Source organism: Benincasa hispida, chromosome 10, assembly GCF_009727055.1.
Source record: "Benincasa hispida cultivar B227 chromosome 10, ASM972705v1, whole genome shotgun sequence".
Lineage (NCBI taxonomy): Eukaryota > Viridiplantae > Streptophyta > Magnoliopsida > Cucurbitales > Cucurbitaceae > Benincasa > Benincasa hispida.
In genome coordinates this window covers 17863603-17882995 of record NC_052358.1, presented here as the reverse complement: position 1 = coordinate 17882995, position 19393 = coordinate 17863603, and the positions used below count along the sequence as shown (strand labels likewise).

The window sequence follows — 19393 nt, the reverse complement described above, 5'->3', positions numbered from 1 at the left end:
TTCCGTCTTGCACATTGTCTTCCAATTCGGGGGCATGTTCATACCGTTCTATAATATCTGAAAATGGCGGGTCACACTTACAAAATTACTAAGTGTTAGTAAGTTCTTGACCGAAAAACGGTAGCTAAATAACTGTCGGAATATGAGTTATTCTGGAGACAGTATTTAGTCAAGAATGTCTTGCTTTAGTGAAGGAATATTTGACTGCCTCAAGTAACATTTATTCTAGCTCACTATAGTATCGTTGCAAATAAATAAAGATCTATGGGTACTTTATTAGTTTTTACTAAAATTGGATTTAGATGCACTTTATTAAATAGAATTTGTTTAATTTTTTCAGCATGTCAAACTCAATAATACAACTTTTAGCTTATGACAAATTTAACGGAGAGGGCTATTCCAACTAGAATTCAAATTTAAACACAATATTAGTAGTTGATGCTTTGAGATTTGTGTTGACGAAGGAATGTACTCCTATTCCAAGTTCAATAGCAAATTGAAACGTTCGGGATGCTTATGATAGGTGGGTAAGGGCGAATGAAAAGGTTAGGGCCTATATCTTAGCGAGCATATTCAATGTGCTCAACAAGAAACATGAACCCACATGCCCACGACCCATGAAATTATGGCTTCATTACAAGATATGTTTGGGCAACCGTCATCTTCTATTCGAAATGAGGCTATAAAGTATGTTTATAATTCGCGAATGAAAGATGGAACCAATGTCAGGGAACATGTTCTAGACATGATGGTACATTTTAATGTCGTTAAAGCTCACGAGGCTACCATAGACGAAACTAGTCAAGTTAGTATGATATTAGAGTCTCTTTCGAAGAGCTACCTAAACTTCTGTACTAATGCCGTAATGAATAAAATAAGTTACAATTTGACTACTTTATTAAACGAACTACAGCAGACTTACCAGTCAATGATGAAATTGAAAGAGAGTGAAGCAAATGTAGTTTCACGACAAAAGAAATTTTTGAAGGGTTCTTCGTCAGGAACGAAACCCGCTGACAGAAAGAAGTCCCTTCTTCATTTAAAGACAAAAGTGTACAGACGAAGAAAAAGGGAAAAGGGAATAAATAACTCACTGGAAAGAAGAACAAGGCTCCCAAAGGAAAATGTTTCCATTATGGAGAAGACATGCACTGAAAATGGAACTGCCGAAGTATTTAGTTGAGAAGAAAGCAAAAAAGGCAAATCAAGGTAAATCAAATTTACTTGTAATTGAAACATGTTTAGTGGAAAATTCTCACTTAACTTGGATATTAGATTCAGGAGTCGCTAACCATGTTTGCACTTTTCTATAAGAAACTAGTTCTTGGAAACAACTCTCGGAGTACAAAATGACTTTCAAGGTGGGAACATGGGAAGTCATTTCAGCAGTAGTGGGAGATGTCAAGTTGTTTTTTTGGAGATTCTTTTGTCGTGTTAAGAAATGTATATTATGTACCAAAGATGAAAAGAAACTTAATTTCCATTTCATGTCTACTTGAAAATATGTGTAAAGTATCTTTTGAAGTTAATGAACTGTTCGTTTTCTTCAAGAGGTGTTCATATTTGTTCTACTGGACTTGAAAATAATTTGTATGTGTTAAAATCAACTGAAGAAAAAGTCATTTTAAATATAGAGATGTTTACAATGGCAGAATCTCAAAACAAAAAATGGAAAATTTCTTCTAACGCCTATCTTTGGTATCTCAGACTTGGTCACATAAATCTTAATAGAATTGAGAGATTAATTAAAAACGGTCATCTAATCAGTTAGAAGACAGTTTTTTACCTCCTTGTGAGTCATGTCTTAAAGGAAAAAAGACTAAAAGATCTTTTACTGGAAAAAGTCTTCGTGCCAAAGAACCCTCGAACTTATACGTTCAAACCTTTGAGGTCCAATGAATGTAAGAGCACGAGGTGGATATGAATATTTTGTCAGTTTTATTGATGACTATTCTAGATATGGCTATATTTACTTAATAGTCACAAGTTTGAAACTTTTGAAAAGTTCAGGGAATTCAAGATCGAAACAGAAAACTTATTAGGTAAAAGAATTAAAACACTTCGATCAAATCGAGGTGGTGAGTATATAAATTTACAATTCCAGAACTATTTGGTAGATCATGGAATTCAATCCCAACTCAAAGCACCTGGAACATCACAATAAAACGGTGTTGCAGAAAGGAGAAACCGAACCTTGTTAGACATGGTTCGATCAATGATGAGTTTTGCTCAGTTACCTCAATCATTTTGGGGGTATGTAGTACAGACTACGATATATATTCTGACATGGTTCCCTAAAAAAATGTTTCTGTGTTTCCCTCAAAAAGTATTTCTGTGGAAAGGACGTAAAGGTAGTTTATATTACTTTCAGGTTTGGGGATGTCTGACACACATGTTAGTACAAAACCCTAAGAAATTGGAACAACATTCAAAGTTATGCCTCTTTGTTGGATACCCAAAAGAAACAAAAAGAGGATTGTTCTATGGTCCCCAAGAAGAAAAAGTATTTGTTTCGAAAAACGCTACATTCTTGGAAGAAGATCATATTAGAAGTCATCGACCTCACAGTAAACTAATATTGAAATAAATGACCAAAGATACTACAGATAAATCAACAAAAATTATTGATAAAGCTGGTCTATCAACAACGGTTGTTGCCCCATCACATTCTTCTCAGAGTTGAGAATATCTCGATGTAGTGGGAGGATTGTTCATCAACCTGAACGCTACATGAGTTTAACAGAAACTCAAGATATCATACTTGATGATGGTCTAGAGGATCCATTGATCTTTAAACAGGCAATGAAAGATGTTGATAAGGAACAATGGATAAAAGCCATGGACGTAGAAATGGAGTCCATGTACTTCAATTCTGTCTGAGATATTGTAGATCAACCACATAAGGTTAAGCTTATAGGTTGTAAATAGATCTACAAGAGGAAAAGAGACCAAACTGGCAAGGTGCAAACCTATAAAGCCAGACTCATGGCAAAAGGTTTTTTGCCAAAAGGATGAGGTTGACTATGAAGAAACCTTCTCTCCTATTGCCATGATAAAATCAATAATAATACTCTTATCCATTGCCGCATATTATGACTATGAAATATGGCAAATGGATGCCAAGACAACTTTTTTGAATGACCATCTTGATGGAAGTATTTTTATGTCTCAACCAGAAGGGTTCATAAAACAGAGTCAAGAACAAAAGGTTTATAAGCTTAAGAGATTCATTTATGGGTTGAAGCATGCTTCTGGATCCTGGAATATAAGATTTGACACTACGATCAAATCTTATGGATTTGAACAGAATGTTGACGAACCTTGTGTATACAATAAAATAGTCAACAAAACTGTAGCATTCTTGATACTTTATGTTGATGATATATTGCTCATTGGGAATGACACAAATTACCTTGCTGACGTAAAGAGATGGTTAACATCACAATTCCAATGAAAAATTTAGGAAATGCTCAATATGTTCTTGGGATTCAGATTTTTCAAAATCGAAAGAATAAAACCTTAACATTATCTCAGACATTTTATATCTTATTTTATATTGACAAAATGTTGTCAAGATATAACATGCAAAATTCCAAAAAATGGTATGTTACCTTTTAGACATGGAATCCATCTGTCAAAGAAATAGTGTCCTAAGACACCTTAAGAAATTGAGGGAATGAAAAGAATTCCATATGCATCAACAGTTGGGAGTCTGATGTACGCTATGTTGTGTATACGCCCTAACATATGCTTTTTAGTTGGAATTGTCAACAGGTTCCAATCTAACCTAGGACACAATCATTGGACGGCTGTAAAAAAAACATCCTCAAATATCTCAAGAGAACGAGGAACTATACGTTTGTGTATGAATCTAAGGATTTGATCCTTACAAGATACACTGATTCTGATTTTCAGACTGACGTAAATTCTAGGAAATCTACTTCAGGATCAGTTTTCACTCTTAACAAAGGAGCTATAGTATGGAGAAACATTAAACAAAGTTGTATAGCTTACTCCACGATGGAAGCAGAATATGTAGCTGCATGCCAAGCAGCTAAAGAAGCAGTGTGGCTACGCAAGTTTCTGACAGATTTGGAAGTAGTTCCGAATATGCACCTACCCATTGCTCTATATTGTGACAATAGTGGTGCAGTTGCTAATTCCAATTAACCTATAAGTCATAAACGTGGAAAACATATCGAAAGAAAGTACCATCTTATCAGAGAGATTGTACACCAAGGAGACGTAATAGTCATGCAAATAGCCTCAAAAGATAACCTTGCTGATCCGTTTACAAAAGTCCTCTCTGCTAAAGTGTTCAAGGGTCACCTGGTTAGACTAGGACTACGAGCAACATAATCTAAGGCAAGTGGGAGAATGTCAAAGGGTATTTTAGATGCCCTAGTTTATTGTATTTTTCTCTCTTTATTTCTCAACATTGTAAACATTATATATTTATATGTTTATCTTACTAGAGCGTTAGTCCAATTGGGAGATTGTTGAGAATGTCCTAACTCACAGTTTCTAAATATTGTTAACATATTCTATTTATCAATAAAAATGTTATTGAGTTTTTTATTCAATAAATTACTATTGATATTGCATCCTTTTATGAAAATCCTATAAACGAATCCATGGCTATAACATGAATACTTTAACTTTATCTGGTGACATAAAAATTGTGTGGTAACATAAAAATGGATCAAGTTTTAGTATGTAGCCAAAATGGTCTATACGTATATGGATGCGATTGGGTACCTCATTCTGGTGACACTATTGGATGCGACTCATTTTGTATACTGATACAAATGATGTGAACCAAAAATCATTCATGTAGAGACATGTGAGTGAGGCATTCTGTGCAATGAGTTTGCATAATGCCAGACCTCGAAATAATCACTTTTCTTTATAACAACCATTTACTGTTAAAACTAACTATCTCAAACTCAATGACCTAGGGTAACTCGATCTTAATCCTGAGCTAACTATAAACTTCTGTTTATTCGGGATTATCCTTTGAACTATATAGGTGAGAGTAGTCCAATAACATTTCTCAATAAGCCTCCTATGTTGGGGATAAGATCGGATAGATAGCTGGATACATAGCTTTGCAATATGGAATTCACTCCTACCTGATTTAGGGTTAGCAGATGGGTTGTTCTCTTAAGTGCTGATGTCTTGTCTTGAACAACATGGTCCCGCCCTCTCATGGAAGAGAGGGTTATGATTTATATAAGTTGGACTATAAATCAATTGTTCAATGGACGATCAGTGGGAGCTTAAGTAGCAAGATGTATTTACAAAGGTAAAACGATAATCTTTGACCTAGCTGTAAATACGGACGACCTGCGAAAGATTGATTACCGATTATGGTTAAAATGGACAGAAATATATCTACAGTGATGAGAATGCAACTATCGAGCTATAGTAGAATGTCTTGATAGTTAACGAATAGTGATTAGTTCAGTTTAAAGAGTTTAACCAATCAATTACAAATCGTTGGAGCTCATGATTTGTAGGTCCATAAGGTCTCTCTATTAGCTCGTAATTTGGATTAGTAAACTGAGTAATCTTGATGAGATTTGAAATTAGGGTTTAGAATTTGAAATGTTCAAATTCAATTAGGGTTTCTATTTATTGTATTCGATACAATTGAAATGTTTAATTTTATCAAAATTAAACGAAATTGGAGAATCGATTAATGTTTAAAATAGATTTAAACATTAATTGTATAAAATTAATTTCATTATAATGGAATTGGTCTTTTATTATTTTAATATCATATATTAAATTAACAAAATTAATTAAAAGATTTAATTAATTAGTTTTATTTAAAAATTAACTAACTGAATAATTTTTACACACACATATATATAACTAATAAATCAAATAAATTTGTTTTATTTGGAAATTAGTTTTAGAAATCATTTTTGAAAACTAAATTTGAAAGCAAAACCAAATTTGAAAATTCAAAGTGGATATTTCCAAAATTTCCACTATGGTGCAAGGCATTTTATTCATCTAATTCCATTTTCTCCATGAAGTAGGAGCTGGCCTTTATGCAAGTTTTGAATTTGCATGATGAAAGCTCTATAAATTAAAGTGCTAGGCTGAATATGATTTTAAGCTTTCAAGAACTTCTTCAAGAACTCTGCAAAAACCAAAACCCTCTTCATATCTTCATAATATCCAGCTCAATTTAGTGTTTCCACCACACAATCCTTGCAAGAGAATAGTAGAGAAGATCTTCGTGGTGGTCTACTTGTAGATTGAAACACTTTTACGTGGAATTCAGTTGGTGTTGAAGAGGATTCATCAAAGGTATTGTGTTCAACAAACCCTCTTCTGTAATAATTACTTTGAAACATGTTTTAAACCCAAATTAAGTATAATTAGAGTGCTTATTAATTTTGATTTTCTCCGCTGCATGTTAATGTACACTATCAGGGATGCTTTTTTTATTTACCACTAGGCCAACCTATGATGATTTGGTCTGTCACACTCCTTGTATAATATCCATAGTAACCCTCATTAACAGAGCCTTTTCCCCAAAGCATTGTCCATATATAGTTCTCCATTTAACACAAATCAAGTCGCATCAAGACATGGTAGTGATTCCTGGTACAGCCTCTTCCATCTACTACCAAATGTTGTGATCACTCCCTTGGAAGAACGAAATTGATTTATTTGTTAGATAACATGGGGTTGCATCTATACAGGGGTGCACCTCCTGATCCGAGTTTTGCTTTGTTGGTATCTTGTTGTACTTTGAGCATTAGCCTCATTTCATTACCTTAATGAAGAGACTTGTTTCTTGTTTAAAAAAAACATGGGGTTGCATCTCAAAGTCAATTGATAATGAAAGCAGTAATCTATGTAACCTATAAACTTTATGAGGTCTCTTGATTTCCAATTTGAGATTCTCAATGTCCTTTCAAGTTAATGCCTGTTTGGGTACACCATTGGATTGGATCCCATTTTTCTTTTTCTTTTTCTTTTTCTTTTTCTTTTTAACCAAATGACCATTTAGATTTCATGTGCACTCATAATATTATATTAGATAACATAAGGTTTCATCTCAAAATCAATTGGCAATAAAAAGAGTAGTTCATGTATCCTATAAACTCGTGCGGTCCCTTAATTTTTCCAGTGCGAGATTCTTGGCATGATGTAAGGTGACTTCTTACCGTATGAATTTATTGAATGAAAGCTGGGAAAATTAAAAGGATATTGTCCTTTTAGAAACTATTTAGGAAAATATTGTCGTTTTCAAACTATTTGTAAAAATATTGTTGTTTTTTTTTTAAATAAGTCGAGGGTTGAAAATTCGACCTAAGGTTTGTGATGTTGGAGTGTTGTGAATGTTCTTTCTGACTAATTTTATTTGTGATGAACACCAGTCATTTATTAACTATTCTAATTCTTTTAATGCAGAGCATTTATCTGTCTATCCAGCAGAACATGTCATTTATGGAAACTATGTACACAAGATATGGGACGAGGATTTGGTCAAGCATATTATTGGTTTCTTTACACCCGAAAACATGAGGGTTGATATAGTATCAAAAGATTTCGGTCAGTTGGGAGGTATGTCAAGTTAGTTTTTTTACAAGGTACACCCATTTTGGTTTCAGAAGTAACTAAATAATAAGGAAAAACTGTGATGTGGCCACCTTGACACTACAATACAGATTATGCATCTGGTTGGGGTTTTATCTTTGAGGAAAATTATTGCAGTTTAGACGATGGCTGGAATAAAGTGAGTGTCAATGTTTCCATTGGTTTTCAACACTGAGGAATTACACTCATCTGTGCAATATTTTTGGTATAAATATAATTAATTTTTTATTTTTTCTAAAACAATGAAAATTTCTGCCAATTTATTAAGCTTATAAGTAACATATTCAATGTCCACTTGCTAAATTTCTCTCTCTTCCAGAGTTCAAAATTGAACCCTGGTTTGGATCGCATTATTATGTGGATGATATTGCTCCTTCTTTGATGGATCTGTGGAGGGACCCTCCTGAAATTGATGCTTCATTTCATCTGCCTTCAAAGAATGAATTCGTTCCATGTGATTTTTCAATTCGTGCTTGTAAAGTTTGTAATGATCTTCCGCTCAAATCTTCTCCAAGATGCATACTTGATGAACCATTGATGAAGTTGTGGTACAAGCTGGACAATTTCCTCGGGCGAATACATGGGGCGTACAGTAGTTTGAAAAATTGTCTCTTGACCGAGCTGTTTATTCACCTCCTTAAAGACAAGCTGAATGTGATTATATATCAAGTTAACCACTTACGTCGGTAAATTACTTGGCAATTTTGTATTACTCCATTTCTGGCTATTCCGTAAGAGAGGCCAAGGGATTGTTGTCCATTAATGGGCTTTAACTGTTTTGTTAAGAGTCTGCCTTTTTGTTTCTATTAAGACTTTATCTTTAATCACCATAGTGGATACTGTCAGAAATCAACACAGTAGTATTGTGAGTTGTAACTAAATAGAAAGATTACAGTTCCGGCATTTTGTATCCCATTTAATGTAACGAGCTTATGTTCGTCTTTTTCAGGCCAGAGTTGCAAATCTGGAAACTTCGGTGGCTATGTATGGGGACAAGCTGGAGCTGCAGCTGTCTGGTTTCAATGATAAGCTTCCTAATCTTCTGTCTAAACTTGTGGCCACTATCAGCACATTTATGCCTTCAGAAGATCGTTTTAAGGTGTATGCCATTTTATTTTTGGTTTTTCTGGGAGATTGGTCTTAATAATCGCTTCCTGGTATTCGGTATTGCCATGTTTACTGACATAGACTTTATAAAGGTAATCAAAGAAGATATGGAGAGGATTTTTAGAAACTCCAATATGAATCCTCTAAGCCACTCGTCATACTTGAGATTACAAGTTCTGTGTGAGAGATTCTATGATGTAGATGAGAAAAGTGATGTCCTAAATGGCCTGTCTTTTGTTGATTAGAAGTCGCATATCCCTGAGCTTTTATCCCAGCTATTAATACATGGACTACCAGACATCTTAAAATACTGCTGCATATTCTTGACAATTAATATAACTAACAATTTTTGTTTTCATTCCTTTTATTGTCCTTAGTTCCATATCTGGTAGTTGCCATGAGATTTAGTAAACAGAGGCGTTTGATAGGCAGGTTTGGAATCTTAAGCTTGAAAATGTTAAGTCTAAGGGACTAACTTGGGGGTTTAGATAGCTTGAGTTTGATAAAATTGTGTTTGTAGTGCATGTTTAAGTTTGGGAATGAGTTTCATATTTATAAATCTCCAGTTTATGAAATATTCTATTGTCTTTCATCGGTGATTAGATTTAATATTAGTTTAAGTTCTTCATCTTAATTTATTTATTTTTATTATTTTAAAATGGTTTTGTTTAAAATAAAATAACTAATACTGTATTTCATATATTTTTGTTATTTTAAATTGACCAATTAAATATGTAAAAAAACTGAATGATTTAAACAAAATTCATTTGGTAGATTTTTTAAATTGACTACGTGAAAATGAAATATATATTTAATTTGTATATAAGTAAGGTTAAATTGAATATCATACGTTTCTTTTGGTTTGAATAAATCTAATTTGTAAATTAAATACTTTTTGAATATCGCTAATCTAAAATTGAGTATTATTTAGTTTAATAAATATAGTTTAGTAGTAGGTAATTCAAATTAAACCCAATTTCAATTACTTTTCCATAAAATTTTAAAATAATATCTGTTTTTTTTTTCATTTTGAAATTGAGATTTGAGTAAAATTATAATTTTATTTTATTTATTTTTCTATAATTTAATATTTTAATTTCACTAAGTTTTAAAATAAAATTTCATAGATTTTGTAACTTTAACTAATTTGAAAATGATATTTTTTTTACTATAATATGCTAATTTAAAATTAAAAATTAATATGTTAATCTTAAAATCAATTATTGAAAATTTTTATATATATATATTATAAAATTACATTTTTAATTCTTAAAGTTTTGAGGAGCAAAAAATTCCTAAAATTTGAATTTGAATTTTTATTTGGCCTTCGAATTGGTAAAAACCAACATTATTTGTCCTCTAATTTTAAAAAGATGATTATGTGTCTTTGAACTAGTTAAATTGACTATAAATTAAATTAACCAAAAACATATCCTCATGTAGAGGAATTTTGTGCAAAGGAAACTAATAAAAAAGAATGAACATTATGACACTTTATTTTAAACAAATAAGGAAAGAGAGAGAATTGAAAAAATCCAAGAAAAAATTTAAAAGAGAGTATTTTTTTTAAAAAAATATTATTATAATTAAAATAAAATTTAAAATGTAACAAACCAAAAAAAAGGTAACCATGGGTTGAGGGGAAATATTGTTTACTTTTCAAACCCATGGGAAAGAGTGTAGAAAGTCATCTAGACCCTTGCTCAAAACAAGGATTGGGCCTATAATGTCTAACCTCTCTAAAATTAGCACCCCTTTAGGTTTGGCTAGTGTGTCCGAGTCCAACACGTGTTGAACACTTTGACATGTATTGAATACTTTACCACGTATTAGACATTAGTTAGAGCAATAGATTTGTTACACTTAGACGCAGGTCGAATGTGTGTAGACATGCATCAAACACTTGTTACTGTTAAGTATATTGTATACTAAATAAACACATGACAAAAATAATAAATTTTAAGAGTAATATACATCAAATTAATTTTTTAAGTATATTAATGCATAAACTCATTGACTTTGAATTTCCTTCTGGTATAAAATTGATATATATTTTAATTAATGTGTCTTTGCCATGTCTATGTCCTAGACTTTAAAAGTGCCACCATGTTTGGGTGGTATCATATCCGTGTGATCATGGCTCGTATCCATATCCGTGTGTTTTTCGTTATCATTTTATTTCTCTATAATGTTCTATATGGAGATACGTCTATTTTCTGAGGACGTCATGTTTATTTTTGACATTTTGAGCAGCTTTACATTGAGGGACTTTGCCATGGAAATTTCTTAGAAGAGGAAGCAATAAGCCTGTCTAACATATTTAAAGACAACTTCTCTGTACAACCACTTCCTTTTGGAATGAGGCATTATGATCGTGTAATATGCCTACCTCCGGGGGCTAATCTTGTTGGAGACGTTAGTGTAAAAAATAAATTGGAGAGAAATTCTGTGCTAGAGGTAATGACAAACGAAATCTATTTCCTTGTCCTCTGGAGTCTAACTCTGATTTACTATTGCCGATCATATCTGATGGCACAGGTCAACATGTTTCTTGACGCGCTTTTACTTTTTGTTTCATGGTGCAACTGTACTTTCAAATTGAGCTGGAGGTTGGAATGGAGTCAATCAGACAAAAGGCTCTGATTGATTTATTTGATGAAATTATTGATGAACCACTTTTCAATCAGCTAAGGTGATTTTTTTAAGGGAGATTCATTCACATAGAAAACTATACCTTCGTAAATTTCATTATTCAACTCAGTGTTTCAGTTTCCTCTTCTTATCCCTTTGCATCTAGTGAATCTGGGAGATAGCTTGTGCGAAATTTTTTTCTTTCCTTTCAGAAGAGCTCCTTTTCCTTTTTCAGATTAGGAATGGAGTGGGGGATCTCAAATGTGATTTTGTGACTGGTGGAGGTGCAACTCTTAGTCTTGAGCTACCTTTTTTTTCCCTTTCCTCTCTTCTTCTTCTTCTTTGCTTTTTGATAGAATCAACCGCTTGCATTGAGGGAAAAAAAAGAATTCAAGGGCACACAAAAACATAAGCATATAAAAGCAACTCTCTAAAGAAAGAGATTCCAACTAAGTAAGATATTGCCAAGAGAATAGTTGCAAAAAAGCTTCGAGACCGAATCCCAGTGCGAAACATGAAACATCGTTAAAGACCAAACCTTGCTAGGGTCCTTATCCAGATCTCTAAACACCCTATTGTTTCTCTCCTCTCAAATATCCCATAACACAGCATACATCCGAGCAAACTGCAACAAGCAGCCTTTCTCTCTAAAAAGCAGAGGGAGGAGGAACTCCTCGATCATTGCACAAATATCCCTTTGGCTAGCTATCTAAATGTTAAACTCCTGTAAAATGCAAATTCATACAAACCTCATAAACTGGCAGCCCCACAAGAGGTGATCTAGATTTTCCTCCGCCCTCCAATGGATAATATAACAAAAGGGATCCATTAACGAGCTCTTCCTAGCAAGTCTATCTAGAGTGTTCACACGACCAAGAAACACCTGCTAGGTAAAGAACTTGATTTTTTTTTTGTGTCATAATCCTCCACACCACATCAAAGACTGACTCACTAATAGGAGAGGGATCCAACAACAACCTAAAGAGAGATTTACAAGAAAAGCCCTTAATATGATTAGGCCTCCATACACGAACATCCCTACTCCCCTCCTTAAAATCGCACTCCAACAGAGAAAGAAGAGAGTCAACCTCCCTATTGAATAAATGATAATGGAACCCAGAAGTAAAGCCCACTGAGCTCCCCGACCAGACCAAAAAATCAGAGAACGGACAATTTTTAAAGGAAGACAAATGATAAAGATGTCTAAATGTAGAACAAAGAGGACTATCCCCAGCCCACTGATCTTCCTAGTCTTGAGCTACCTGCTTATCTGATCAGAACTGATTGTCTACTTCCTTTTTGTAAGAAATCCTGTAAAGAAACCGAACTCTCTTCATTAGAGTGAGTCTTGGCGTACAAGTACTTCCTGTCCTGGTATCTTGGGGGGTTTTGCTGAGTAGATAGCTTGGTAGGGAGCTAATTGTGTTTTGGTGTGATAAACAAATCTTTCGAACCAAATGTGCTTGTTAAAGAATAGGTTTTGCTCCATAAAGTTATTATATTTAATCTGTGAGGAGGGTGCATGTGTATCTCTTTATTTCACATGGATTTAATTATTATAAACTTGAAAGTACATGGATTAAATTGTTACTAACTAAAGTTTAGATACTAAATCCTTACGTTCAAGTATTTTTTTAACTTACTTCAATGCATGCAAAGCGAGTAGGCCATACATGTTATCTTTCAAAATCCTGAAATTTTGTTAGTGTATGAAATCAACATGTTCTTAACAAAAAATGTTGACTAGAAATTTGTTAGGAACCAGGATAGTATGGGCTACTTTTGTCCCACATTGGTTAGAATGGGATGACTAATGTGGTAGTTAAGTGGCTTGACTCTCCCACCTCAATAGTTGGTTTTTGGGGTGTGGTTCTCTAAGGCGCTTAAGTACCTAACTGTTTTTCTAATAGGGATTTGACCAGGTATCGTTTATGTTTTGATGCACGATAATTGAGAACTTCATAACTGGCTTGCAAGAATTACTGGTCAGTTCAAGCCCCTTTCTCATGCAGTCACTAATTGTGTTCTTTTATTGGCTTTTCATTAATAGTAGATAAATTTATCATTTGACCATTACTTGAGATTCTGTCTCGTCATTTTAATGGAGTTAGAGTTAGTGTAGTAGCTGTCCTCTCATTTTCACATAGTTTATATAGCAACCGTATCTGATGATATATTTGGTTTCATACTTTTTCAAAACTTAATCGATCTTATTGGTGGGATTTTTATCTTGTGAGAAAGAAAAGTTTTTGTGGTGAGCTGGAATTTTGTATCATCTCATAGCTTTGAGATGAGAGAAATGATAGAATCTTTGAGGAATGAATAGGTCCCAAGTGATGTTTGCCCTCTTTAAGATTTCATGCTTCACTTTAGGTTTTGGTGACAGTTATTTTTTAAATTATTCTTCAGGTCTTATTTTACTTAACCGGAGCCCCTTTTTTGTAGTTTAGCTCCCTTTTTGTGGCTTTATTTTCATATTTTGCAAACTCTCATATTTCTTTCTTTCTTTCGTTTTAATGAATGTTCGGTTTCTCTAAAAAAAAAAAAAAATAATAATAAAATTAGTTACTATATTTTGATGTTCTCGCACAAAAACTTAGAATTTCTTTGGCTTGAAAAGTCATTCTGACCATTTATTTCTACTCAAGAATCTGTATCTATTTGATATAAGATCATCATCATAGTGTAAGGTCCCTAGTTATAGAAATAATAGGATTATTAGTTATAGAAATAATAGGATTATTAGGAGAATAGTATTATGGTTATTAAGAGTGACATATTAGTAATTTGATAATAAATTTGTTAAGAATTTTAGTTATAAATAGGATGGGTGGGAGTAGGGGTATGAAGAATTTTATGTGGGATTTTCTAATTGGAGATTTGGGAGAGTCTAACCCTCTCAAAAGACTAGGGGTTATCTTGTTCATTTTCCAATAAAATAATTCTATATTGAATTGTTCTTGGCTTTATTCTTATTAGGAGGATCGTGGCACATAGTTTCATTATATAAAAGTAGAAGTAGAATAAAGAAATAAACCATATAGTAAAGTGAAATTACATTGATATGAATAAGATTCATCTCACATTTACGTTCTTCATTTCACAGCTTAACCAATTCCAGTTAATTTCTTAGACTAGACCTTCCCATTCCCTTTTGCAATCAGACTGTTAGAATTTCAATTTAATCATATTTAATCATACACATGTGATTTTCTTTTGGCAGCTTGATCTTGATAAAGCTTCTTTTAAGAATTATAAAGATGGACTAATCAACAAGCTATTAGAGAAGGATCCATCACACTCGTGTGAGACCAATAGATTTTGGAATCAGATTGTTGATGGGAGGTATTATTGTTCATTTTCTTTCTCAAGTTGGTCCAATAAATGCATCAAAATCTTTGAATGACAAGTATTTACCGTTACCAAAATGGAGTATCTGTTCAGGTACATGTTCGATATATCCCAGAAGGAAGCAGAGGAATTGAAGAACATTCAGAAGAATGACATTGTAGATTGGTACAAAACATACTTGCAAGAATCGTCCCCCAAATGTCGTAAACTAGCCATTCGAGTATGGGGTTGCGAGGTAAACATGATTGAGGCCGAGACCCCATTGAAATCTGAAGTATCCATTAAAGACGTCGAAGCTTTTAAGATGTCATCAACGTTTTACCCAAGACCCTGTTGAGCAGGCAAAACCACAAATGATGTTTTGATCTATTCATTTTAGAAATGGATTTACCAATACACATTCGGCCTTTTGAATTGTAAACATTGTTTATAGACATGGATATTAAATATCTGGGGTTTGAGATAATTAATGTATATGTTTGAATATGTAGAATAATTAATGTCGGTGAGTTTAATGTATGTGTTTCTTTTACCAATTACATATATATAAACCAAAATTAAAATAATTAACTATGAAATATTAAGAGAGTCTTGTTTAATAGTTTCAATTATTGTAAAATTATGTTTTTGCTATAAGATTGGTTGTAGATATTGCAAAATGAGTCAAATTAATTATAAATATTGCAAAGTCTTAAAATAGTTTATAAATATAGCAAAATTTTACTCTTGTTGGTGCAAAAAGTTCAAACCAATCCACCCTTGCTCGGACCAAAATTTTTTGACAAAATTGTTGGACTTTTTAGAAATTTTGAACATTCATAAAAGTTTCAAAATTGTATGTGTGTCGAAATTCTTAAGAATATTTTTACTGAAATTGGCACTTGATTGGTGTAGGTGATCTAAAATGGAAAATTGATCACCATACTATTTTAGGTCATCACTACATAGTTTCTTAATTTATGTCTAAACTTTCAAAGGAATTCTACTTCAAGTAGTTTTGAAACATTTATGAAAGCTCATGGGTAATATTGCTACTTTTTTAAATTATAAAGATATTTTTGAAATAAGAAGCAAAATATAGAAGTATTTTCTATAATTTAGTCTAAATAATTGGTTAGACAAGTAAAGTATTTAAGTCGCACTTGCTACTTATCTTAAAAAGTTTATTATTACACTTTTTAGCTTTTTAAGTTTAACTCAATACATATTTTAATTATTTGAATTAGGTTTAGATTACATTTTCTTTTCTACTTCAACATGTATCGTGGAAGATTTGAATTTTTGACCTTTTGATCAAATGTATGCATCTTGACCATTGAGCTATGAGATTTTTGTTGGAGTTTCAATAAATTGGGCTTTCTAGAGACTTTATTTACATACATGAATGTTTAACTCGTCGATTGTTTTAGTTCAACAAATAATGGGTGAAGATTTAAAACAGTGACTTTTGGGGAGATAAACTTTTTGGATGAGTAAAGTGTTTAAGTCATGAATTCGGGTTGAAAATTCCTATAACCCAAGCACCCTTTATTAAATTATGAACTCAACCCGAAAAAATTGAATTTATATTGGTTCAATTTCATTGAGTCTCAATTGAATTCACATCTCATAATTGTTATATAGAGTTATTTAGTTTTCAGGTAATTGCAACGTGTAGCACTTCTAAAGCTAATAATTAAGTGTATAACAACATTTTTAAAGAATTGCTAATATAACAAAATCTATTAGTGATATACTATATCGTCGATCAACTCCTATCAGCAATACAATACTACTAGACTTCGAGAACTTGATCTAAATTATGTTATAACGGTAAATTCTTTTGTATTGTGCTTAGACTTGATTGCTATATTTATAACTATCTCTTAGCTTTCAGCTATATTTTCAATTAATAGTGTTTAGAAAAAAAAAAGTTCATTACTTAAAATTATTGATTAACTAACCTAATCCGCACAATTTGGGTTTGGAGTTATAAATTTAATTTTAGTGAAAATGAAAATGGTCTTGAAGGGGAAGGAATCTTTGGCTGACAATAAATTTTCAACTCATTTAAAATTGTATAAATAGGTTTGTATGCGGAAATCTTTTGAGTTGTCGATTTTTTTTTTTAATTTAAAATTGACATGGAACATATTAAAAATTTTCATATTGAAAAAAAAAAAAAAAAAGAAAAGAAAAGACATTAGCTATAATTTTATATACGCTTGACGTTATATCTTTAATGAAAATATTATCACGTTCCATACTTCACAAGCAATAGCTAGTTCATGATTCCATTTACTAATCTCACATATAATTTTATTACCATTCACAGCTAGGAACTTGTATACATACTTTTAGAGCTATTCGGTTTGCTATAATACTAGTTGCATTACCCAATGATGCTCTAAAGTTCTGATACAGAATCATCTAAAAAAATCTCGATTAGAATGAAGATATGCTAAACATGAATGCCACCCGAACACTCGATAAAGAGACCAACTCTTGAGTGAAATAAACCCTGCAGCTTCGATCTTCTTTAACAAATAATCAGGTGGTAAATCAACAAAGTGTAAGATGATGTCAATTTCCCCTTCAAGTTTTGCTATTAAATGCTTAATGTAATCATATTAGAAAATGTGAAATGTAGAGAGAACAAGCACCAGTGGTCTAGTGGTAGAATAGTACCCTGCCACGGTACAGACCCGGGTTCGATTCCCGGCTAGGTGCAGCTTTAATTCAAGCCATGATGATCAATAACGCTGACGTGGTGGTTGGGTCCATCACAGCCGTCTGATTTCATCTGACGATGTGTAAAGCGTTGCTGAGCTTGTTTTTTTTTTTTTTTTTTTTTTGCTTTTTCCTTTAAAATTCATAAATAAATACTAAATAAACATTGAAGTCAAAAAAGATATTTACAATTTCTTTAATATTTAAATGTCTTTTTTATCACGTGCTATTTAAATGTCTCGTTCTCACTACAACTTTACAATCTCTACTTTTTAGATTTTTATTCCAAATGGTGCTTAAAAAATGTATTTTTAACTTGTGTATAACATATTAGGTTAGAGATATTTTTGTAATTTTAGAACGTATTTTTTTTTTAAGTGAGGAAATTTATTGATAAGAATGGTAGAATAAACATTTATATGAGTACGTACAATATAAATCGTGACATGTGTGTAATTCGTGAATATTAGACAAGTTTCATAATAAAATTGAAAGACTAGTGAATTTATCGAGTGAAAAATTAGTATAAAATTGAAGAAAAATGCTAGCGAGAACAAAACTCTAAGAAAACCCTAAAACGAGTAAATATCCAAAGTTTCATATTTGATTTCTAAAAATATTATATATAAAAAAAAAAGATTTGTGGTTTCCAAAATCAGACATAAAAAATTAACAGTGTCTTTAAATTAACTTTTTAAGTGTTTAATTTTGAAAATAATCATTTTAAAAGAAATCGAAATGTTTGAAAATCGGTCAAAATAGTTATTAAAGTATATTTTAACTAAATTTTATCAAAAAAGTTTAAATAAAAATGAAATTTTTGAAAAACATGTTTTCCTCTAGTCAATTCAGACATGCCTTAAATCAATTATAACCTACTTTCATCTCCCATTATAAGTATTAAGGTTCATTATTGTGTTAATTTTTGAACTGCTTCATCTTCATACACCTTCAAAACTTTTACTCAACTATATACAATACATCTCTTACTCTAAATCGATGATACTCGAATGACACTCACAAGGTATATACATGTATTTATTGCCATTTCCTTACCTCAAGTTACATCTTTTCTTTCTTTAGATGAACTTTGCATTATGGAGAATTGAGGCACAAATATAGTTTTTATTTCTCTTTGGACAAACAATACAACCTCATGATCATATCTTCAATTTAAAACAAAGTCAAGTAGATTTGAATTTTAAGGAGAACCCAATTCATTTAAAAAATAACATTATGTCGCGGTAATGACACCATTCGAATTTACATATAAAGTTTCAAAATTTGTCCTCATGACTATTCATTAATTTATAATTAATTTAATATAGTTTAAAGTTATATAACATGGTTTTATTAATTTGAATTTCTTTTTAAATTAATATAGCTTTATTATTTTATTCTTTATTTTTCTCAATAAAATAATATATATTAATTTAAGATTTTTGTAAATAAATATTAATTTAAATTTGAATTTGAATATCTTCCTAAAAAAACTACAATGTTCATACATATGTGGAAAAAAAAAAGTTAAGAAAAGTAAAAATGAGATGCCCTCAATATGAAAATCATGTGCATCCAAAACTCTCTAAGATTTCTCCCTAAGGCCATCCTAGGATACCCGAGAATCTATAGATGTCCGGGTATCTTATATTACCGTAAAACAAATACACTAATTCAAATGTTTATTTCATGGGAATTCAAATCGCTGTTATAGAGTTAGTTTAGAAATTATACTATAGTCTTAAAGTGACATGTTTAATTACAATAATAAGTACACATTTTTAGGTACGTTTAGGGTTGATTTTGGAAGGGATAAAAACGATTATAAAAAAAATCTTAACTGTGTTTGGTAAAACAGATTGAGATCAAATCTGTTAAAACTACTTTTAAAAGCACGTTCATTTTATACCTATTTTTAAAATCATTTTCTACCTGCTTTTCTAAAACTATATAAAGTGCTGGTACTTTATAACAA

General features: G+C 31.8%; 1 protein-coding gene and 2 non-coding genes across 7 annotated transcripts; all 3 read left to right on the top strand.

Moving 5' to 3' along the window:
* Nucleotides 1-7529: 7529 nt before the first annotated feature.
* On the top strand, nt 7530-15248 carry LOC120088582 (nardilysin-like). Of its 5 annotated transcripts, none has more exons than XR_005484970.1 (6): nt 7530-7587; nt 7940-8306; nt 8570-8719; nt 10981-11184; nt 14582-14703; nt 14792-14930. XR_005484970.1 is itself a non-coding variant. In XM_039045978.1 (5 exons), exons 2-5 carry the CDS (start codon nt 8603-8605, stop codon nt 15044-15046), a joined length of 687 nt encoding a protein of 228 aa, XP_038901906.1. In that variant the 5' UTR covers nt 8341-8485; nt 8570-8602; the 3' UTR covers nt 15047-15248. The 5 variants fall into 5 exon arrangements, 1 of the variants encoding a protein (XP_038901906.1); XR_005484969.1 differs by having other exon boundaries at nt 14803-14817; XR_005484971.1 differs by lacking the exons at nt 14582-14703; nt 14792-14930 and adding exons at nt 11266-11419; nt 11594-11618.
* Nucleotides 15249-17347: 2099 nt separating this feature from the next.
* On the top strand, nt 17348-17419 carry TRNAG-GCC. The gene has a single exon. It is a non-coding gene; the product is annotated as a tRNA-Gly (tRNA).
* A 10-nt stretch (nt 17420-17429) lies between these two features.
* On the top strand, nt 17430-17520 carry LOC120089584. The gene has a single exon (XR_005485259.1). It is a non-coding gene; the product is annotated as a small nucleolar RNA snoR114 (small nucleolar RNA).
* Nucleotides 17521-19393: the final 1873 nt, after the last annotated feature.

What these genes read in the sequence shown, in the direction of transcription:
- LOC120088582 (XM_039045978.1), top strand. Translation starts at nt 8,603, where the DNA reads ATGTATGGGGACAAGCTGGAGCTGCAGCTGTCTGGTTTCAATGATAAG. An exon ending in AGAGAAATTCTGTGCTAGAG is followed by an intron (nt 11,185 to 14,581) that starts GTAATGACAAAC and finishes TTCTTTTGGCAG; the next exon opens with CTTGATCTTGATAAAGCTTC. An exon ending in AATCAGATTGTTGATGGGAG is followed by an intron (nt 14,704 to 14,802) that starts GTATTATTGTTC and finishes GTATCTGTTCAG; the next exon opens with GTACATGTTCGATATATCCC.